Source organism: Nipponia nippon, unplaced genomic scaffold (assembly GCF_047370975.1).
Source record: "Nipponia nippon isolate SJK-2023a ecotype South Korea unplaced genomic scaffold, ASM4737097v1 scaffold_26, whole genome shotgun sequence".
NCBI lineage: Eukaryota > Metazoa > Chordata > Aves > Pelecaniformes > Threskiornithidae > Nipponia > Nipponia nippon.
This window is the reverse complement of record NW_028262343.1, coordinates 1,144,318-1,167,874: the sequence shown is the minus strand read 5'-3', so window position 1 is coordinate 1,167,874 and position 23,557 is coordinate 1,144,318. Positions and strand designations below refer to the sequence as shown.

General features: G+C 42.1%; 1 protein-coding gene and 1 long non-coding RNA gene across 4 annotated transcripts in view; one reads left to right on the top strand and one right to left on the bottom strand.

The window, feature by feature from the left end:
- Positions 1-2,379: 2,379 nt before the first annotated feature.
- LOC148055135 (uncharacterized) lies at positions 2,380-4,938 on the bottom strand. The gene is made up of 3 exons (XR_015705863.1): positions 4,800-4,938; positions 3,770-3,821; positions 2,380-3,387 (listed from the first exon to the last, which is right to left on the bottom strand). It is a non-coding gene; the product is annotated as an uncharacterized LOC148055135 (long non-coding RNA).
- Positions 4,522-23,557, top strand: part of LOC104014187 (soluble lamin-associated protein of 75 kDa) — a 36,693-nt gene continuing 17,657 nt past the window's right edge. For all 3 annotated transcript variants that reach the window (XM_087762608.1, XM_087762609.1, XM_087762607.1), the window contains exons 1-3: positions 4,522-4,767; positions 19,724-19,855; positions 21,361-21,460. In XM_087762608.1, coding sequence (XP_087618734.1) covers positions 4,534-4,767; positions 19,724-19,855; positions 21,361-21,460 — 466 coding nt within the window. In that variant the 5' untranslated portion in view covers positions 4,522-4,533. The remainder of the gene's footprint in view (positions 4,768-19,723; positions 19,856-21,360; positions 21,461-23,557) is intronic.

Here is a 23,557-nt window from a genome sequence, read left to right as displayed (position 1 = left end):
GACATTCTATGATTCTATGATTCTAAGCAAAATAAGTTCTGAGTGGGAAAACAAAACTCATACAGTACTTGGAGGAAAAAGGGAGATTTCAGGCTATGAAATTGGAAATTGAAAAGGAGGTGTTAACTTAGGAACTGTTATTTCTGTTACATGCTGTTGGATAATGAAAGTTCTGATGACACAGAAAAATCCTTTTGTGTGTGGAATAAGCTGACCAGAAATGGAGATGTTTCTAGCTTTAGTACAGGAATACAAGAAGAGAGAAACAAACTTTGTTATGGGATTGTGGAACACACAGACTTTTGCTAATAAGTCACATGGATGGACTGAATATCTCATCAATAGATATGACAAGATGAAATCACTTTTACTGGAGTGAATATGGCTCTGCAAAGGATGCCAAGGATGTATTTGTCCATGCCGTGGAGGTTGGTGGGAGAGGTGAAAGAAGAGAAAGCTGAAGGATAGATGTACCTGACATAGCTGTTTGATGTGCTCTAAAAGAAACTGTCGGTAAAAGGAATTGCAAGATGTACGTTTCTTTCTTTACACCTAATTTAATAACACTCCCACTTTTAAGATTTGCCCTTTTCTAGGAGTGAAAGGAAAGAAAAAGATGGTCAGTGGGTGTGATTTTACGTGTTTTGTATGCTTGGTTTGTTATGCTTTTGTCTGTTATGTAAATCTTGCAAAGAGCAGATTGTCCCTTTTTCTAGATGGGTTAGGCACTCCTGAATCATTAGCGATAAACTACTCATTCCTTCTTGGCTGCCAAATCTTGCTGGCCCTACCTGTGCACTTCAACAGGTGTGTAGCCATCAGAGCTCCCCCAGTGATGTCTGCCACCAGTCCTTTATTTGTCAAACCCATGTCTCTCACTGGTAACCCCCAGTATTTTGCCTGTTAAATTCTTGATTTTCTCTAGTGAGAAGTCCCAGAATCACTAGCTGTAACATCTGCTAACAAGTATATTTCAAGGAAAATTTTTTATGATGAGTGTGGCAAGACACTGGAACAGGTTGCCCAGAGAAGTTGTGGATGCCCCATCTTCAGAAGTGTTCAAAGTCAGGTTGGATGGGGCTTTGAGCAATCCAATTTAGTGAAAAATGTCCCTGCCCGTGGCATGGGGGTTGGACTAGATGATCTTTAAAGGTCCCTTCCAACCCAAACCATTCTATGATTCTATGTTTCTAAGTACATCATATGCACTGGAACATATGTTTAGAGTACAATTCACAGAAGCTGTACCAAATGCATATCTTGTAGCTACATAGCATGCTTGTATATTAGGTCATTTAGCATATGATACTCACAAATATGACACCAGGAGAACTTGTTACCTTTCCTTTGACTCCTTCTTTCTTGGAAAAACCTTTAATCTAGAAGTCTACCTAGGCAGTCTGTGAGCATCTCCCTCACTGGAGATTTAAAAAAAATATCAGTTTAGATAAACATCTCCCAGGCTTGGTCTTGTCTCACTGCAAGATGGGCTGTATAATTTGTTGAGGTTCCTTTCAATCTGACATTTCTTGGAAAGTATCAATTACTCTAAGAGACTGGAGAGAGAAGATGTGAAAATATGGGGTAAGATGCTAGACCTTCCACTTCTACATTCTCTCTTTAATGCAAAGGTTTTACAAAAGTATTTAGTTGTGGGAGCATCTCCTTTTCCTGTACACTACCATGGCTGTGATGGGGTATGGTCTTTACTGTAAAAATTGTCATGGCGACCCAAAATGCTGAAGGAGAGCTAAAGGCCCCTTGTGGCAGGTGGGAATATGCGTGTGTGTATAATCTATTGCATATATATGCAGGGGATCATTCCAGTTCTATGTAATGTAATCTATAAGATCCCCCATTGCATATATTTAATGTTATTGGTGTGAGTAGTCATATTAGTAAGGTTGAACATGCTTTTAAAAATTTGCAAGGTAAACATGATATAGGAGAGAAGAAATGGATACACAAACTCACAGTGAGATTAATATGATTACCAGAAAAAGCACTAGCCATGACCAAGCATCTTTTGTCAAGATTTCTATAAGCCTCACAATGCAAGTTAAAGAGAAATCAGAAAGTGGGTATTTCTTTGCGGATTTTGCAAGGAGGTTCTTCTAGACATAAAAGATGACATAAAAGAAATAATAACAATAAAAAAAGAAAATGAAATGCAAATCTATTTCTAAACAATATTAGAGGTGACCCGTGAAGGCAATAATTTGCTGGAGGAAGGAATAATAAGATAATAAGAAGGGACATATTTTTATTAAATTACATTGTGTATTGTTAAAGTTTCCTTATCTCCTTTACAATACTTAGTAAATAACCACGACAAAGTCAGATGAAAAATTTTTCACCAAAAAAGGCCCAGAAGTTCTTGGTCCTTCCATGAAACTGTCAGCAAAATTGAAGAAAGAAACCCACAACCAATTTCTAGGTTCTTTCCTCATTTGTCATGAAAGCAAAAAATACAGGAAGTGGAGTTACTAATTTTAAGAATTTCCCGACAGGTTTAAATTCCAGTCTTCACCCATTAACATGTCTTGTTTTCTACTACTATATATTGCAGAACAATTTTCACTATGTAAGACTGCATAAATAAAATTTTCTGTCTTTCTTTGAAAGGCAAGTGCAAAATATAATCAGTATTATTCTAATTAGGATAAAAAAAAATAAGTTAACATAAACCTTGGTCCTGCTACATAGAGCTGTATGAGTTGATCTTTGAGCTCACAAGGCTTCTTGATGGAATAAGTGTGTTTTAGTATGACCTAAAGGTTATTCCTACATTAATCTCTTTTTCTGTAGCCAACAGGCTTTTGTCAAAGCTTGGCCATAAATGGATTTTTAAGGTAATCACTGTATTTAAAAAGTTCTGTTCATGCTGTCTCCCAAAACCCCTCTTGTAATCTGATAGTTTCAGCAAAGTTACATTATTTTAGGCAAGCATGTGGTAGGTACTCATTATTAATGCACTGAATCACTGCTCCTCTGACCCCTGGAGCAACAAACCTATCTTTGGCAGACAGCATTGCGAAGTCAATTAAATGACTGCTGTCCCTCACGTGGGGCAGTGACCCCATTTTGTGCTCAGTCTCCTCTGTCCCAATGATGTCACCACAGCTGTGCACCTAGTACTTCCCCAGCTCGGCGCAAAGGATCATACACTACAAAGCAAGGATACGTTGCATAGCCTAAGTCAAGTATGAGTGCTGTACTCCCACAAGAACCTTTGTTTTGTTTTGTTGCTCTTCAGTTCCCTGGCATGCAGGTCTTCTTAGGGGTGGATGCTCTGGTGCCACAGCCTATTGGTGGTCAGTGCTGGGGAACAGGGCTGGCTGTTGGCTGTTTTCCTTTGGAAAACATGCTCCTGCTGTAGTCAGTACCCTGGAACAGACAGAAGCAATTTAATGAGGAACTTCTAATCAGGAACAGTTAACCTTGAAGAAGAAACAAAAGACTGATAAAAAGGAGTCTCCCGGTCATGGGGCTGAGAAGTTGCCACACAAGAATTAAGCCAGCAGATTGCTGGAGACACCTGGCCTGAGAGAAGAAACAGGAGGACACCACAAAACAGTCAAGCAAGGAAATACCAAGATAAGCATGAGAAAACAAGGCCGCTAATAAAGCCGAAGTGAGAATCACTTGAACCATAAGTGAACTATCCTAATTAACATAGTAAAAAACACACCTCCAGCAATAAAGCCCCCAGCCCAAGCAAAGACCCCTACCCACTGAGCATGCTCTGTAAATTTAAAACACACTGTACCTTTAAGTAGGAGACGAGGCTTGCGAGAACCAATAGAAGCAAGGATGAATAACTGGAATGGTAAAAATACTGATAACAGCTACTCAGAATGTATAAAATGTCACTGTATGTTAACCAAGGTGTGCTAGCTTTGTGGAGTTACCACCTAGCACCCATTTCTGCAGACATAGAATAAATTGATATCTCGACTCTGTGTGTTATTCAGCTTTTTGCACACCGGGTAAAAGAACCCTGCTTTTTTGGGACAACACTGCCAGTAATTCCGTTCAGTTGGTCCCCCAGTTTGGTGAACAGGAACAGTGGTGAGGCCTCAGGCTGGATCACGGTGTGGGTGTCTGTCAGAGATGGGGAGGTAGCCCTTACTGGCCAAGGCCGCGGGGCTGCCTTTCTTGCAGAGGGGATATTTCACCCCTAGTCTCATGGCAACCTGCCTAGCACTAGGAGACCACGCGTGGCCTTGCTCCTTCCTCCCTGTGGATACTACTGAGCTCTGAGGCAGCCCCAGGCTCCCTTTGCATGCCTGGGCTACGGGGCAGGTACCACCACCCCCACCATGGCAGGCGATGGTGTGGGTACCACCACTGCCACGGAGGCTGACCATGGAACAGATACCAGGGCTGCCGCCATGGCAGGAGATGGCGCAGGTAGCACCACCGCTGCCGCCATGGTGGGGGGCACGGGTACCACCGCTGCCGCCGACGGCTGTGGTACCACAGGAGCCGCCATGGTGGGGGGGCGATGGCGTGGGGACCCCGGCAGCCGCCATGTCGGGGGGCGCGGGACGAGCGGCGGCGGCTCGAGGTGTTGCAGCGGGAGTGCGTCAGCGGCGAGGGGCGGGAGGGGAGGCCGCCGGAGGAGATGATATCAGGCGCCGGGCAGCAGGACCGGGGGAAGCCGGAGGTGATCTGGAGAGCGCTGTGAACGCTCGTCCTCCTCTTCTGCTGCTGCTGCTGCTGCTGCTGCTGCTGCCGCCGCGAGAGGCTGCCTGGCCGGCTGAGGTGAGGCGGAGGGGATGTGAGGAGTAACCTACCGGGGCGTCCCGCTTCTCCGCGCAGCCTAGCCGGGCCTGGCTAGGCGAGTGGAAGGACTTGGCGGCCGCCTGCTGCGGCCGGGGTAATAGAGGCAGGTCCGGCCCGCCGCGCCGGTGGGCGGGCCAGAGCGGCCGCTGCCCCGCGGCCCCTCATCCGCGCCCGCCGCCGCGGCAGGCCCCGGCGCCGCCTCCCGCGGGTGCTGCGCTCCCTCCCTGGGGGCAACGCCCGGCCTCCGCCGCCCTCCGCGGCCATCGCAATGCCGGGCAGGCTGGCGTGGCCGCGCCGAGCCCGTCGTCGTGGGGGCCGCCGAGGTCGCGGAGGGGGGCAGATGCGGCTCTGTCAGGGCTCGGGCGGGCAGTGGGGCCAGCCAGGCCCTCTCGCGGCGGGGGGCGGCCTGGCCTGGCCTCCTCGGCTGGGCCCGCCGTCCCTCGTCTCGCCTGGCCTCCGCCCGGGCGCCGTAGGGTACGGGCCGGGGCTTGCGTGGTGCCAAGTTTTCTGTGAGTTTTCAGGAAAACGCCCACGTTTTGGCCCAGGCCACTCCATGTTGGGTAGGGCCAGTCATCTTTTGTGGAGGCATCTATTGTAGCATTGCAATTTACGTATTATAGCTACACACATATATAAGATCTATTATATATACATATATCTTTATGCATATATATGAAAATAAAAATTGTAATGCTGCAATAGATGCCTCCCACAAAAGATGGCTCTGTGTGTGCATATGTGTGAAAATACACGTGGACGCATAGTCCCAGATACACGCTCTCCTGTTTTCCTATATGACGTGTGGGTTTTTTAAAATTTTATTTTGAGGTAGGGTTGATTCTTCCCTCTTAAAACAAGGGGAAGCATTTTGCCTAAGATATCCATTGATGTAGCATTGCTATCCTGCTTATGGAGTGTTAAATCCAGCCTGAGAAAGTGGGTTACTTTGGGAGCTAGAGCAAAAGGTTTTACTAGCATTAATGGAAAACAAAATATACTAACTCACTGGTTTTAGATACATATTAATGTCCTATTTAGAGGAAGCAATTAAAGAGTGATCTTTAAGCTGTTTTGGGCTGTGGTGTTTTCAGTATTAATAATGAGAAATTTGGAAAACTACCCTTTGGTGTGGAGACACTGTCCAGCTGATACTTGGTTTTTTGTGTGTGCGTGCGTGCGCGCGTGCAAGAGAGAGGAGGGAACTTTTTCTCCTTCCTGCTTAAGTTCAGATACTTGTTTTGTGTGTTGGGCCATGCCATTGGTCATAGTCTGGTATATAACCCACCAGTTTTTAAGGGGAATAAGTATTGTGGCAGAGTGATCAGTATAATAAAATCAGTGCTGCTTCACTGGAGGACCTATAAAAGATTGCTGCAGATCAGAGTGAGTGTGGTCTCTCCTCTCCTCAAAACTTTTCCTATGGGAACTGAATGCATCTTCTCTCTGTTTCCTTAACCACACCAGCACCTTTCTTGTTGTTTAATTGACCTCTGCTTGATTTAAATATTGAAGAACTTCTCACTTCTTGTCTTAACAGTGGCTAGTAAGAAAACATCTTAGCACCTACTTCATAGAGGAAAACATCAGGGCAGAGAGATGTTTATACTATAAATGTTTAAATTCAAGTGTTATTAACCTCAGTGATCATCTCAATTTCAACACTTTTATGAATGAAAAGCTGATGGGGACTCTGATATAGCAGACTGGTGTTTAAGTTGCTTCCCCATTCCCCTTTCCCCAATCTGATCTTACTTAGCATCTGCTCTGTGTGGAAGCAAATGTTTTACAGTGCCTTTCTTTACTGTTGTGGAAGATGAGTTATTAAAATGAGATTCTACTCTACTTTTCCAATGAACTATCTCCAGCAATGCATGATCAAGACACAGTACCAAGTCTTTTTGGAGTGTTTCATAACCTAGCTCCTATACAAAGAGGCGTTACTCTGACAAAGGACTCGTAAAATATTCTTAATTTCTTCTGTATGCATATTAAGATAGATAACATTAATAATTAAAAATAGATATATTTTTTTTACTCTTATTAGTATTGCAAAAATAACACAACTCAGAACAAACTTAAAACTCTTCTTACTTATCCAAACATTCTATCTGTGCAGGTTGGTTTAAATAGTTGTAATTGCACACCTATTACAGTGCAGAATCTTTGCCAGTGAAAGATGGATGGAGTTCACTTCAGTGTTAAGTCTGGCATTTAATAATGCTTTTGGTTTTATTTTTAAATGTGAAAAATGGAAATGTTTGATACGAAATCACTAAGAGAAGAACATGGAATTCGGTGGTATTAGAGAAACTCATCAAAGTAGAAGAGCCTTTCACTTGCTTATGTTCTTAGGTATAATAAGGCATGGTTTATCAATATCTCGTACCAATCAATGAATATGAAGTAGTAGTAATCATTTAAAGGTGTTACCAATTACATTTATAAACTTCAAATACAAATAGTATTTAGAGCTGAAGTGAAATGTACTTATGCTTATTTTCACATTGGTATTCCTTAAATATTTCTGTATTCAAGTTACTAGCTTCTCATTTCCTCACAGATAAATACTTTCCTCCAGCCCCACAAGGTTGTAACCTAATCATCAAATTGTATCAGCTATACATTCCAGAAAGCCTTAGTCATCCTTTGATCTGTAAAATGTAAAGTTTGGGGCAGCTATGGTGGAGGTGCATGCTTTTCTTTGGAACTGTTTTCATCAGTGAATGACTCTTGGATAGTCATTTTGTAAACTGTTTAATAACAAACAAACAAAAAAACTTTTTCATACAATAGAAATGGGTTTTTAAAAAAAATAATCAAGCAAAATTCAACCCTCCTCCTAAACTTCTGCTTCCAGCTGTTTCAGTATGGATTAAACAATCCTGAGTGGAAAAGCCTGCTTTAATGTGTTTCCCCTACTGCATTGTTTTAAATATGACTGAAATGGCATATGCAGTGTCTTGATAGCTCTTCTCTGGCATTCTTGCAGTTTTGTTTGCTATTGCTGACTTTTTTGTTTTGAACAATGGGATGTGACGGCATGTATTTATTTAGTCATTATAAATTTAGTTGGTGTTCTCTAGTGAGCCTGAGATTTCAAAGAAGCTTTTAAATATCTCCCTAAAATATGTAAAAGGATCCTTCCTCAAAAGAGTGATGAGCTTTCAAATCTTCCCTAAAATCTCACTAAAATTAGTGAGAATAGTCAGGATTAACATATCTCTTTCTTTGTTTTCAAAGTTAACTGGAAAAACCTACCAATGTTCTAAATGATATATCTATATATACTTAAATGATTCCTTGAGTTGCAGATCTAGCAAGATGGATTTGTCGGAGTTGTGTACTGAACTGTTTGTTGTACAGCTATTCAAAAATAGCATTTTAGATTTTTGATTTGTTTTCAGATATGGGTTGTTCCTCTCTTGGTCCTGTACTTTATTTTTGTAGTAAAATACTATCCTATGATTTTATTATTACTGTAGAACAGGGGACCTGCATATTCACAGTGGCAGTGTCTCTCTCTTCTGCTTATGGTTAGAGCTTGTTTATGGGCCAGGGTGAATTGAATTCACTGTTACCCTTTCTTCTAGGCTTCATCAAAACATGTAAAGTAAGGGTGGTTAAATAGGTTTCTTTAATTCTGTGGAATTGCTGAAGAGTAAGAATAATTGGTAAAGGTGTGGTCTCTGTCAAATCAGTAGCCCCTGAGGCAGTGCTAGAAGAATATACCTTGTTCAGAAGTTCTAGCATAGTGGTGGTTGTGAGTCTGCTGCTGCACTGGCCTTTCCCAAGCACTGAATATCAATGAACTTCGAATGGTATGGAATGCTGCATTAACCATAACTGATTTTATACTTCTCATACACCAGATGTAAAAATGTGAAATGTGTTTAGGTTAGCAAACGTATTGCTAGAAGACCAATCTTTTATCTAGCTCTTTTGCAGGTAGCAAATCCTGCAAATATAAAGGCTTTCTAGCTTGAATAGCATTTCTCACAGCTGTTGTAGAATTAACCAGGAATATTCATAATTTTGGGGAATTTGAATGATTAGTGAGTTGATAATAATAAAATAGTTGGGGATGTTAACAATAACAACATAAATGTTATTACAGTGCAGCACAGACAAAGGATTTTAAAATGTTGGAGTATTTTATTTCTTTTGATACTGTAGCATTGACAGTTTATGCTGTCAGCCTTTACTCTGAAGCTGCGGAAATGAGTTTTCTGAAGAAGCAGGAGGTAACAACCTTATTCCTGCAACTGAGGCTTAAAGCTGAACACTAATTTAGGATTAATATCATGAGTTAGCAGTGCTGATACTGTTCCAGTAATTTATACAATACAGTATGGTGATGTGTTCAGAGGTATGATTAACTTTGTTCTTAACACACCCCTAACAAGCAAGTAACATCTGTATTTCTAGAGAAAATAAGTTATTGAAGCTTTTAAGGTATTTTTTCAAAAATTCAAGTACATCCAGGACAGGATGGCCTGGGTACTAAGAGGTATAGCTTAGAAGTTTGAAGTGCACAAGCATGTATTACAGTGCAAAGCAGGGGAAATGCAGTATATTCACAGAAACATGTAAGTTCTTGGATGGATGTCAGGATAGTTGATGATGGAGATGAGGACAGGATGACACCAGGGAGGAGGTTGTATGTGAATTCCTTTCTGCTATTAGAGACATTCTTGCTAACATTCTCAGATGTAGAACTTCAGTCCTGTGGTAACATGTTCACTGATAGCTAGTTGAATGCATGTTAACGAATGTTTTTTATAATGAAGCTGTGATAGGTTGAACTAAAACAGCAGTGGTTATACCCAGACAATTGTGGGGAACAAAAATGAACCGTCTGCAAGCATGACACTGCTGAAAGCAAAGGCAAACACAGAGCTGCTCAGGAATGTGCTCTGTCTGCTGAGGAGTTTGCTAAATACTGGTTTTGATGGCAATAGGTATGGACAGCAGGGAGAAGCGATTCATTTTGGGGAAGACTGTGTGCCCTGAGATGCTGCCTGTTTGTGTGGTCCCATTGAAAAGCTTAGAGAAGAGGGATGTAAGTCAATTGATGTCTGAAGAGATTCTTGAGGGCTCTGAGCAATTAAATATTCTTTTGATGTTTTATTCTTTCTTTGTTCTGGGAACAGGACTTTTACATAAACAAGAAATACCAGACCTTGTTACTTATTTTTTTTTCTTCTAGCTGGAACAGCCTACAAGATGCCTGACTCTTTGCTAGCTTCTTAGTCATATTGATGTTAGATTTGAATTTGCATTTCTCGAATGCTTATTTTTCAGAGGATGGAGTTTAGTTCTAGTTCATATGTGCCTTTTTTCCATCCTTCTCAAGATGGGATGAGGAAGACAAACATTCACTACTGAATCCAGCTGTGAGCTGGATTGGAGTTGGGATAGTCTGTGTGGCCTTTGTAAAGGTGAGGAAGCATTGGTGCTGTTTTGCTTGGACATATGAAAATACTTGCGCCTACCATTGTATTTGCGAGAATGGTATCTGTCACCTGGGATGGTAGCTTGAAATATCTCTTCACAAAATGACTGGGCTCAGACTGACGCTCAGTAATGATTTCCTCATCATGTCTGTGGCCCAAGCATAGTATCCGAAAGCTCTGATTACTTGCTTTGAACATTGTTCCTAATGTCTGTGGTATTCTTGTCATCTGACTTTCACCCTATGTTTCTCTTGAGAAAGAACTTTCTTTACCTTGTCTTTCTAGTTATCTGTGTCCCTAGCTCTCCTGGTGTTCTTTGATCCCATCCAGTTTTGATAAGTCCACAAACTGCATTGCCCGTGAAGTTCATTATTTTACACTGTCAAGCTTTCAGCTGCGTGCAGCTGAAATAATTTGCTACTGTAGAACATTGAGTGCAAATAGCAGGTAAAATTCAGAATTCGCTCATATTCAATGCCATATTTTTAACCATCTGTCATCTTCTGAAGATAATTGTAATAACGGTTGGAGATATCTGCCTATTCCCTTTCTGAAAAAATCCAATTCTTAATCTACAGTAAGGTTTAAATTCTTACTGCTCCAAATATGTTATACTTATTGTAGTGCTGACTTCCAGATTCTGATCCTCAAGCTATGGTAAATGGTCTGTAGGACTCTGAAACTTCTCAATTCTGTGTGCTTGCTGGTCTGCAAGAAAGTTTTAGGGTTGACTGACAGGGATCTGTTGTATATCTGCTTTCCCTGTGTTTTGGTTTTGTCTGGCAAGGTTTTGGTAGCAGGGGATCTACAGGGGTGGCTTCTGTGAGAAGCTGCTAGAAGCTTCTCTTATGTCCGACAGAGCCAACGCCAGCCGGCTCCAAGATGGACCCGCTGCTGGCCAAAGTTGAGCCAATCAGCAATGGTGGTAGTGCCTCTGTGATAACATATTTAAGAAGGGGGAAAAAAAATGCACAACAGCAGCCAGAAAAGAGGAGTGAGAGTATATGAGAGAAACAACTGCAGACACCAAGGTCAGCGAAGAAGGAGGGGGAGGAGGTGCTCCAAGCACCAGAGCAGAGATTCCCCTGCTCTTCAAGAAACCAAATGATCTCATTAAAGTATGAGACTGTGTAGGAAAATGTAGATAACAGGTTAGTAGTTTGTATACCGAAGAACTTAGCCTTTGATTAAATAGGCTATGTAATCAAATGCCTAATTTTAATCACTTGAGCAAAATACCAGTGGTGTTACACAGGTGCTTAATCAGGCATATGCTTAGGAACCTTACCTACCTAAGGTGGGTTTGAGAGTGACGTTGCAGAATATATTTTCCCAATACTACTCTGCCACCTCAGTTTTGACAACTGGTAAGATTTCTGTCCTGTTTTCATTAAAGCCATAGAATTTTGTAGTTGTTAAGAGATTAAATTTGCAGAAAATATGACTGCTATTTAATTAAAAGCACTCTTTAATGGTGTTGCTTATACTTTTGTTAAGAGTATCTAGTTTTGTGTTAGTACATTTAAACTGGCCACCGCCATTAAAGACAACAAAAAAAGTTTTTATAAATATATCAGTGACAAAAGGAGGGCCAGGGAGAATCTCCCTCCTTTTTTGGATGCAGAAGGTAACCTTGCCACGAAGGATGAGGAGAAGGCAGAGGTACTTAATGCCTTCTTTGCCTCAGTCTTTAATAGTCAAGCTAGTCATCTTCGGGTTTTTCAGGCCCCTGAGCTGGGAGATGGAGATAGGATGCAGAGTGAAGTCCCAGTTGTTGAAGACGTGGCAGTCGCTGACCTGCTCCTCCACCTGGATGTCCACAAGTCCATGGGGCCAGATGGGATCCATCTGAGGGTAATGAGGGAGCTGGCAGAGGAGCTGGCCAAGCCACTCTCCATCATTTATCAGCAGTCCTGGTCAACCGGGGAGGTCCCGGATGACTGGAAGCTAGCAAATGTGACGCCCCTCTACAAGAAGGGTCGGAAGGAGGATGCGGGGAACTACAGGCCTGTCAGCCTGACCTCGGTGCCGGGGAAGGTCATGGAACAAATCATCTTGAGTGCCATTATGCAGCACGTGCGGGACAACAGGGGGATCAGTCTCAGCCAGCATGGGTTTATGAAAGGGAGGTCCTGTTTCACTAACGTGGTCTCCTTCTATGAGAAGGTGACCCGCTTAGTGGATGAGGGGAAGGCTGTGGATGTTGTCTACTTGGACTTTAGTAAGGCCTTTGACACAGTCTCCCACAGCATTCTCCTGGAGAAGCTGGCTGCTCACGGCTTGGATGGGTGCACTCTGCGCTGGGTTAAAAACTGGCTGGACGGCCGAGCCCAGAGAGTGGTGGTGAATGGAGTCAAATCCAGTTGGTGGCCGGTCATGAGTGGTGTTCCCCAGGGCTCAGTGTTGGGGCCGGTCCTGTTCAATATCTTCATTGATGATCTGGATGAGGGGATTGAGTGCACCCTCAGTAAGTTTGCAGACAACACCAAGTTGGGTGGAAGTGTCGATCTGCTGGAGGATAGGAAAGCCCTACAGAGGGACCTGGACAGGCTGGATCGTTGGGCTGGGGCCAACTGCATGAGATTCAACAAGGCTAAGTGCCAGGTCCTGCACTTGGGTCACAACAACCCCATGCAACGCTACAGGCTTGGGGAGGAGTGGCTGGGGAGCTGCCTGGCGGAAAAGGACCTGGGGGTGTTGGTTGACAGCCAACTGAACATGAGCCAGCAGTGTGCTCAGGTGGCCAAGAGGGCCGATGGCATCCTGGCCTGTATCAGGAATAGAGTGGCCAGCAGGACCAGGGAGGTGATAGTGCCCCTGTACTCGGCACTGGTGAGGCCGCACCTCGAGTACTGTGTTCAGTTTTGGGCCCCTCGCTACAAGAAGGACACTGAGGTGCTGGAGCGTGTCCAGAGGAGGGCAACGAAGTTGGTGAAGGGTCTAGAGAACAAGTCTTATGAGGAGTGGCTGAAGGAGCTGGGGTTGTTTAGTCTGGAGAAGAGGGGGCTGAGGGGAGACCTTATTGCTCTCTACAACTACCTGAAAGGAGGTTGTAGTGAGGTGGGGGTCGGTCTCTTCTCCCAAGTAACAAGCGATAGGACAAGAGGAAATGGCCTCAAGCTGCACCAGGGGAAGTGTAGGTTCGATATTAGGAAAAACTTCTTCACCGACAGGGTAGTCAGGCGTTGGAACAGGCTGCCCAGGGAAGTGGTTGAGTCTCCATCCCTGGAGGTATTTAAAGAATGGATAGATGTGGTGGTCGAGGACATGGTATAGTGGTGGGCTTGGCAGTGCTAGGTTAACAGTTGGACTCGTTGATCTTAAGGGTCTTTTCCAATCTTAACGATTCTATGATTCGATGGTTCTATGATTTTGGTGGTGGTTTAGTCTTTTAGAACTACCACGTTGGGTGCCAAAAAGGACTGTGGTGAGTTAACCCTGGCTGGATGCCAGGTGATCACCAAGCTGCTCTATCACCCCTCCTCCTCAGCTGGACAGGGGAGAGAAAAATATAACAAAAGGCTTGTGGGTCACGATAAGGGTTCACAGGTCCTGCCAGGAGCCTGTTCCAGTGCAGGCTTTCCATGGGGTCACAGCCTTTTTCGGGCATATCCACCTGCTCTGGCATGGGGTCCTCCATGGGCTGCAGGGGGAAAACCTGCCTCACCATGGTCTTCACCACAGGCTGCAGGGGAATCTCTGCTCTGGCGCCTGGAGCACCTCCTCCCCCTCCTTCTTCACTGACCTTGGTGTCTGCAGAGTTGTTTTTCTCACATATCCTCATTCCCCTCTCCAGCTGCTGTTCTACCCACAGGTCCTTGTGTCCCGTCCCGTCCCCTTCTTATGTTATCACAGAGGCACTACCACCATCGCTGATTGGCTCAGCTTTGGCCAGCGGCAGGTCCATCTTGGAGCCGGCTGGCATTGGCTCTGTTGGACATAGGGGAAGCTTCTAGCAGCTTCTCACAGAAGCCAGCCCTGTACCTCCCACCCCCGCTACCAAAACCTTGCCACGCAAACCCAATACATTGTAGAAATGAACTTTTAAATGCTTTTTTAAGACTGTATTTTTTTAAAATGAAATTAATATACTTTATTTAAACTTTGGTGGTGGTGTTTGGTTTTTTTTAAATTGAAAAGAAAACACATGCAAATACTGTTGGGTTTTTTTTTAATATATGGAAGATGACTCCTTTCCTTATTCATGTTTCATTCCACAAGAGAGTGGTTGAACCTAGTCACGTAGACCTTTCAACCATAATTCTTGCTGATCTCCACTGAAGTTGTGGTTTATGCCAGGACTGGAGAGTTGGATCCTTTATGTAGATTTCATAATTCTGTGTTATACAAGTAAATGAAAATAAGTCGTGGTGGCTAAATAATAAATGGAAAGGATTGATTATTTTTGTTTGTTTATTTGCATTCAAACCAACAGCTTTGATTTGTGTTTCTGATAGAAAACCAGAGCTGCCTAAGCTGCTTCAAGCAGATTATGGATAATGTGGTTGGCATATTAATCCAGAACTCTTGGTGGGCATTGACAACAATTTCTAGATCACTGTCCTGGTTTCCTTAAGAACTTTCTATTTGGGATTTTCTAGGGTATGAGTAGATGTTATTTGGGGGTTTATATTTCTATTAAAAAAAAAAAAAGGCTTTTTTCCTTTTAGGAAATACCAAAACCCTAAACCAGAGCAAATTTATCCGAGTTGGCAAGAACTTGTATTTAAGATTGATGCGTCTATATTCTCTAAAAATGTGAACAAAAGCCACACTGCAGGAAATAATATTTATATCAGTGGTATGGTGCAGATAATGGTTTGAAGCCTACTTAAGAATATACAAAAGCAAGCTTTTTGAATTAAACCTCAAGAAAACCTACCCTTAAATATGTAGTTATTTGAGTGGGGAGGGTTTGAGTTGTCTATTAAATATGGCAGATCAAATACTGTATTATTGTTGCTTCTTAAAGCATGTACGGTTTTCAAGAAATCCTAATATATACTCTGTTGTTTAAAAAACAACTTCCCTTTTCTAAAATGTCTTCCTCTTCCCTCAGTCTACATACATTATATTACAAATTCAAAATAAATAGTTTTAAAAGAGATGGGGATATTTATAAAACATAAAAGTTTTTTTTACAATAGTGATTTAAATTGTTAATTATGGGACAGGTTTTCTCTATGTATTTCAAACTACAAGACTCATAATAAACCAGATAGGTACTCTCTATAAGTATTTAAATGATTAATTATCTTAGCATAAGTTTAAAATTTACTTATTTTTATATTAGAAAAGGATAACTTTTTTACTTATTTGCTTCAGGCTGTATTTGGATAGAAACAAGAAAAAAGTTCAAATGCACAATACATCTAAAAACACACACCCCACCCTCCCATTTGAAGTATTTGATGTTGAATAAAGAAGAAACAAAAGTGATGAAAATGTTTTGTGTATATGACAGCTGGTAGTCTAAGCAAAGAAACATTTATGTAAGTTAGTTAGCTGTTAATAGAATTATTGTTAGTAGAACTTCACAATTTTCACAATTTTAGAAGTGGCAGATGTCATGTTGAAGCTTAGTTGAAGCTAGAAAGGTAAAAATACTACTTTAAAAAACATTTTTTTTTTCAACTTTTATGTGGTTTCATAGCTTTCACCAAACCAGCAATTGGATGTTGCAAGGTGGGAAACTAACAGAGCAAAACAGAAATGATGTTCCTGCTGCTCTGATTGAGAAGATGATTGCTGGTTTGGTGCATTGTCAGATCTGTTTCTGGAGCATAGCTTGTGACTTCCATAGTCCTATGGCTTGGTTTTCTCTGTAACATCAGCAGCTAGGGTATATATGGAGATATATACTTAATTTGTAATTTAAGTCTCTTCTTACAATGCTACCCCAAGTGTAGGTAGTCTGGGAGATTATGGTAGGATTGTAATTTTAAGATAGAACTTGGTTCAAGGTGCATGATGATTCTTAAGAAGTGCATGGCAGTCCTTGAGGAGTTCTGTGATCCAGTACTTCAGCACTTGTTTAAATAGATTAAACCTTAGGTCAGGCACTATTACGGTTTACTTTTTGTCAGAGTAGGCCAGTACTTCATCACAGGACTGGACCTGTTGTGCATGTCCTGAAGGCTGGGGCTGGATTAATTGTCCTGGTTTAGCAGAAACATTCTACAGGTCATAGCTTGAGCACCCTGGTGTCTGTTCTCATAACTTCAAATTTTAATGAAAACTACTTAAATTTTTTTTTATTTATTTTTAAACACAAATTTAAATCTGGAGATTGATCACCTGCTATGTAGCTGTTGATTTAGTTTTGCACATATTTGTTATACCATGCATGTTTATCTGTGCCAGTTATGTTGAAAGGTCCTTGGTGGATTGTTTGTGATTTTTTTTTTTTTTTAAAGAAAAATGAGCTGTGCAATTAAGTCATGCTGTGTAAGTAATCGTCTACTTCCAGTACTTGTAAAGTTTTGATACAATTTGTGTTTGAATATTTCATGATCTCAGTAAAGTATTTCTCATACTGGTCTCTCTGAGGTAATGATTATTCCCATTTTATGGATGAGGAGTTCAAGCAGGTCAAGTAACATGTCTGTGTTGTGCGATTTAGTATACTACTTATATAGAACTTGCTTAACATAACTTGCTTAGCATTATTAGCTAAATTTGCTGAAACCTTAGGCTGCAAGCTGTGAACTTTCATCCAGATATGCTGATCTTTTACCTAGTTAAGTAAAAGAAGGCCCCAGAGCTGGTTCGAGCTGGAAGATAAGGAACCAAGGAAGGCTGCTACAATCATTGGCTGACACAGCAACCTTAGAGATAAGAGAAGAAACGGCCTGCCTAGAGACAATGAAGGGACCCAATGAAGAATGGGAAGACCCCAGACCCTAATATTACTATTGGTCCGAACTGTCGTGTGAGGGGTGTGAAACTTAGATTGTAAGGGAAAAATTGCCCAGGGATTTCTTTGTTTGGGGTCCCTCCCTGGAGGCACCCAGCTCGAGCTGCTCTGCATGTTGGATAAATAAACCACTTATTTACTCAGCGGATTGGCAAGTCATCTTCAAGCAGGAACCTAGGGCTGAGCCCTGTTGATGGTGGCATAATTCCTGCAGGTGCTGTAATTCCTTCAACATGTGCCGAGGGTGTTGACAGTGGCATAATTCCTGGCAGATGGTGTAATTTCCTCAACAGTCTGTGCTAGAGCTGGCAACTCATCCTGGTGCCTCTAAATCCTTGGCTGGCAGCCTAACCACTTAGGCTTCAGTTCCCCTAAGGTAAAGGCACCCCAAGCTGTGTTTAAGCCCTGTGACATGCTGTAAGAAACAATATAGCTTTTGGCTTCTTATCTTTCTGTTATTTCGTGGTACTCAGTATTGAAGGTCTGCAGGGGGACGACCTGATCTCTCGATTCTAAGAGCCTGCCGAAATCCTTGCGTGGCCTGGAAGCTGCATGGACTGTGCATCTCTCCTTCGTGCACTTCTAAGATGAAATAAGGGTTGCAGCTATAATTTATAATTAAATCAATTTCCAACATTGCCCATTTATTCTCTGTTTAAGAAAAATTATTTTTTTCTATCTTAATGCTTACGGTAATGAAGATTTTGTGAATAAGGAGCTGCCTCAGTTGCACAGGAATGTGTTCACTCATCCTGTTAAATGTGGGTTTTGTTAGTGTTCCTTGAATTGATCTCTGTTATCCTCTGGTGCTGCAGCTGTTCCTAAAAAAAGGATGTGCCATTTCTCACATAGTAGCTTGCATAATGTTGAGAAGGGGGAAAGTGATACAATTCCACATTAAAGCAACTGTTGCTCATGTGAGTTTATTACATACAATCTTTAATCCTGTTATGTGAAATGATATGGTTATGAAGAGTGTAAGATTTATTTTCTTTCAGTTAAAACATGAAAAGCATAATTTGCCTCTTTAAAAAAACAAAATAAATTTAATTTCCCTCCCTCCAAACACACACACACTTCTAATATGTTTTTGTGCAAATGGTCATGATGAGCTTGGTTGCTTAAGGCTACATTATGTGTGCTCATTCAGCCTGACTGTTAGCTAACCAATTGGAGTGGTACCCCATGAGCAGAGCACGATCCTGCAGTGTGTGACAAGGATTTGACCTGACAGTTTTACGGTTGTGGAACACGTGGAGGCTTAGAGCAACAAAAAAGGGGCATGACAGACTGCATGGCAGAGACCTGTACTGTTCCTGCTGCCTCTGTGGAGAAAAATGTGTAATGCTCTTGTCAAGGAAAACTGAAAAGCTATTTTCTCTTTCCCTCTTTCTCTCTCATGGCATTACTCAAGAGACTGTCTAGATGTGGACCCATCTGTATTTTTAATTTTTTAAAGACACTGACAAACTGGTTGTGTTTTTTATGAGGATAATGCATTAATTTATTACTGTTGGCAGCCATTTGATTTGTCTTTGCTAGGTTGCTTTGCCTTTCAAAATGAAGATGCTTGCATTTTGAACTGTTAGACTACTCTCTTATGCTCTGCTGTAGATCAGAATGGGACTTTTCCAATCTAAAGAGATCCCAGTGTTCCTCCAGAACAGATTGAACTCATGAACTTGTGGTAGCTCGTGCTTATGAGAGTTTGGGCTGTAGCTTGAAAGGGGCTGAGGGGTCTGTATCTGTGTATAGTTCTATAGACCTGGAAGAGCCTTAACTGAAGAGCACTCAGTGGATTCCAGGAGCTCTTGTTCATCTTAACTTGACACTGCTCTGACAAGGAGAATTTGAATCAAAGAGCTTTCAAGGAGCTATTGCCACTATGGTTGGTCTTCAATGCTTTAGTTTTTGTCTTGTCACCTCCTTAAAGTGTCTCTTTAGTCTGTTGTGGGCTCTTGTTTTTAATGAGCTTGTAGCATCTCCTGTTCACAGTTGAAATGCTTTTGGAAACAACCAACTGGTAGGCACACTAACTGGCCAGTTGTAGAGAGAAGTTATGAACAACGCTTCTGTTTCTTCAGAGATGGATTTCAATGCAAAGTCTCCAAAATAAATGAACTCCTCCTTCCTGTTGTTATCTTTTGGGCTGTTTACTTTTTATTTGCTTAATCTGTGGCTTTAAAAACATCAGCTGGGAGGGAGATAACAGCCTGTCACCTCAAGGCAGCATGTGGTCTATTGTAAATGTGCTGCAAACAGAGGGGTTGTGAGTTGGAAATCTGCCACGTTTGGGTCTAGGGGGATCTATGGGCTAAACCCTTCCTTTTCTGCTTATAAACACAGATTGGGTTTGTGTATCATTTTACAGACTGGACATTAATAGGCACCATCCTAATCAAATGCCTGGAGCATTTCTCCTTTCTGGCTTGGACATAGAGGGCTCTAGAGAGCAGCAGAAGGGGGTGTTCAACAGTCTTAGTTACATGTTTAGTAGGAATATGTAATAAACTGTGCATCATATCTCTCAAACTACCTGCAGTAATAATGTTGGTTATTTCTCAAGATGATGGCATTCCCTGTGGATATGTTGAACAGTCATGAGGACTTGGAGAGCTCTGCAGAAGACTACTTGTCTGACCTTCGGTGTGGGGATCCAAATTGTCCTGAATTCTTGTCCCTGCCAGACCACGGCAAAGTAAGAACCAGCAAATACCTTAGTCCCAGTTTTCTTGATATACTTGTAGATTTAAAATATTTAAAATATCCAGTCCATAACTATTGAATTACATCATTATTTTAGCAAAGCTTTTATATTTTCCAAATTCCTATTTGTGTGTTAAGCTCTACTTTTTTTTTATTCTGTAATTGGGTTTAAATTTGGGCATCAGTGACTATTTGCTGCTTCTAGGCAATGGATCTGTATGCATTAAGTAATTAAAAAAAAAAACAAAACAACAAAAAACCCTTAAAATCTCAACTGATGAGTCAAACTCTTTCCTAAAAACACTAACTCACATAGTCACAAAAATCTATCATCATAACTAAGGGGTTCATGATTTACTGAAGCTAACTGGCTCTCTTTGCATCTCAGTCCTTCAGTGATCTTCATGGTTGGTTTCAATTCTTGATCAGCAAGTTTCACTAATTTTAGAAGTGATTCTTTTCTTCTTATCTGAAATATTCCCTGTTGTTGGGAGTTCTAGTAGAGGCTGGCTGTGACACTTCACGTTTTAAACACTTATCCCTTGAATGATAAGTTAGTCAATGTTGGTTTTGTCTAGATGAGCATTTCTAATAGAACTAATACCAATAAAAGCAATGGTGTGTAACTTTAATGAAAAATAAGTGAGCTGAGAGGATTCTCTGTGGGAACAAAAGGTCAGTGCTGCAGATTCCTTGGCAGGAGCAGAGTCTTGAGTACTTTCCTGCATTTCTGCAGGTGCTGTATACCTAAATATTTGTCTGTATTAACATCATTGTTTGTGGCATAGCATATCATAACCTTAAATTGGGTAAGCAAGTCTATTTACCACACCATTAATGCCTGTCTAGTTTTTATGCATTAATTAAATATTGAAAACGTGCAAATTTAAATATCAAAATGCATTTTCACAAAGGTCCTCAACTTCTGAAAGGTGAATTGATTTGACCCTTCTCACGTCATTCCTGAGGGAAAGTCAAGCAGACAAATTTGGAATTTCTAAAACGTGTGCAATTTAAGGGAAGAAAACCCTTTTGAATCCAACCTTCCCAGCTTGGCATGTTAGGGCTCATGTTAACAAACAGCAATTTTGCTGTGCCAGTTTGTTTCTGTGCCTGACTGCCTGCCTCATTCTTCTGTCAGCTTTGACAGCTTGTGTAGCTGTGGCAGTTGAAGTGATCATACTGCTGGCTCTTTGCACACCTTACTTCAGTTGTGCACATAAATGCAAACTGCTGACAGCAGAGAGCTGTAACAGTATAAATTGCTGTAGCTAAATCTGCCAGAGCTTGAGAGTCAGAGCTCTTTATAATGTAGTCTGTCTTTAGGAAGAAAACATCTAAAGTAAGGGCCAAGGTCTGATACTTGTCTTTTACAGTTAACTGTTAAGCACTCGGTTTTCAACATTCGTCTTTCTTACCCTGCTAAACATTCTCTGTATATTTTACTAATATTGTATTAGCAAGAGCGTATTGAAGTATTGTACATTCTTGTTTCAGATTCCTATTAGCTTGTCAACTGTGGGCTTCGTTCCTCTTTATGGTGGAGAGCAGACACACAAAGTTCTTGCTTTGTTTGCACCAGAGGACTCGCTCACAGGTTTCATTTTAAGATTCTAATCTCTGTGTGTGTTGCTGTTTCTTTTTCTGTGACAAATACATGTAACCAGGCCCTTGCTCATTCCATGCTAGTGTAGCTCATAACTTTGCCACTTTTGCATTTTTTGTTCGCTGCCTTCTTGTTATCATACTACTTGTTGTGGATTCATATACACAAGTGATAAAACTTTGCTTGCTAATCAGAGTAGAACTGGACCTACTGATTTCAGAAGATATGTAACAAAATAACATGGTGCTCATCTGAATCCAAGTACAACATGCGTCTCTTGATCATTTTATGTACATCTCACCTCTCCAAAAGGAATTTATTGAGCATTTGTAGAATCTATTTATTTTCCCATGAATTTAGATGCTCTTTATTAGCAGTGATTGATCAGCATCAAGTGTAAATTTGTCTTTACCTTCAGGTCCTAATATAGCTCTGGCCAAGGTGACATCTCACTGGGTTTTTTTGGGTTTTTTTTCCTCCCTTTCTCCCTTTCTTTCCAGTCCTTCATGTTTCCTTCTCTTTCCATATAATGCCGTGTATATGATTGCTAAGTTTGCCACAAATGCCTGTGGATCAAACTCTTCCTGATTGCTAATCACATGGCCATCAGCCTTTTTACATTCATCTGGCTCCCTAAAACTTGCACAGTTTCAATATCAATATCCATTAACAACCCAAAGCTAAAATACATGTGTGAATGAGACTCTTCTTGGCAGGCCCAATTTATAGTGGAAGGCGGTGTTAGAGCACAGTGACACAGTTCCTGTATGTCATGCTGCACAAAATCTGCATTTGGTTTTATTGTTCTCAGTTTTCAAACAAGTTTTGGACCAGAGAGCATTTGTGGTGTGTTGACCTTGGCTGGCTGCGAGGTGCCCACCAAGCTGCTCTATCACTGCCCTTCCTCAACTGGACAGGGGAGAGAAAATATAACAAAAGGCTCATGGGTTGAGATAAGGACAGGGAGATCACTCAGCAATTATGGTCACAGGCAAAAAACAGACTCGACTTGGAGAAATTAATTTAATTTATTGCCAATAAAAATCAAAGTAGAGTAATGAGAAATAAAACCAAATCTCAAAACACCTTCTCCCCACCCCTCCCTTCTTCCCAGGCTCAACTTCACTCCCGATTTCTCTACCTCCTCCCCCTGAGTGGTGCAGGGGGGATAGGGAATGGGGGTTGCAGTCAGTTCATCACACGTTGTCTCTGCCACTCCTTCCTCCTCACACTCTTCCCCTGCTCCAGCGTGGGGTCCTGCCCACAGGAGACAGTTCTCCACAAACTTCTCCAACGTGGGTCCTTCCCATAAGCTGCAGTTCTTCACCAACTGCTCCAGCATGGATCCTTTCCACAGGGTGCAGTCCTTCAGGAACAGACTGCTCCAGCACGGGTCCCCTGTGGGGTCACAAGTCCTGCCAGCAAACCTGCTCCAGAATGGGCTTCTCTCTCCACAGTGTCACAGGTCCTGCCAGGCACTTGCTCCAGCGTGGGCTTCCCACAGGGTCACAGCCTCCTTCGGGGCACATCCACCTGCTCCAGCGTGGGGTCCTCCACGGGCTGCAGGTGGATATCTGCTCCACTGTTAACCTCCATGGGCTGCAGGGGGACAACCTGCCTCACCATGGTCTTCACCACAGGCTGCAGGGGAATCTCTGCTCCAGCGCCTGGAGCACCTCCTCCCCCTCCTTCTTCACTGACCTTGCTGTGCAGAGTTGTTTCTCTCATATACTCTCACTCCTCTCTTTCGGTTGCTGTTGTGCAGTAGTTTTTTCCCCTTCTTAAATATGTTATCACAGAGGCGCTGCCACTGTCGCTGATTGGCTCAGCTTTGGTCAGCGGTGGGTCTGTCGTGGAGCCAGCTGGCATTGGCTCTATTGGACATGGGGGAAACTTCTAGCAGCTTCTCACAGAAGCGACCCCTGTAGCTGCCCCCCCCCCCCCCAACCTTGCCGCACAAATCCAGTACAGTGTTGCATATGGGGGGTGGGGAGTGTATAGCACCACATATGTTGTGCTAAGGTAGTAAGAAAGAGCTGCATTAATATAGTGCCAACTAGAAGATGCTTAACTTGGTTACTGCAGTGT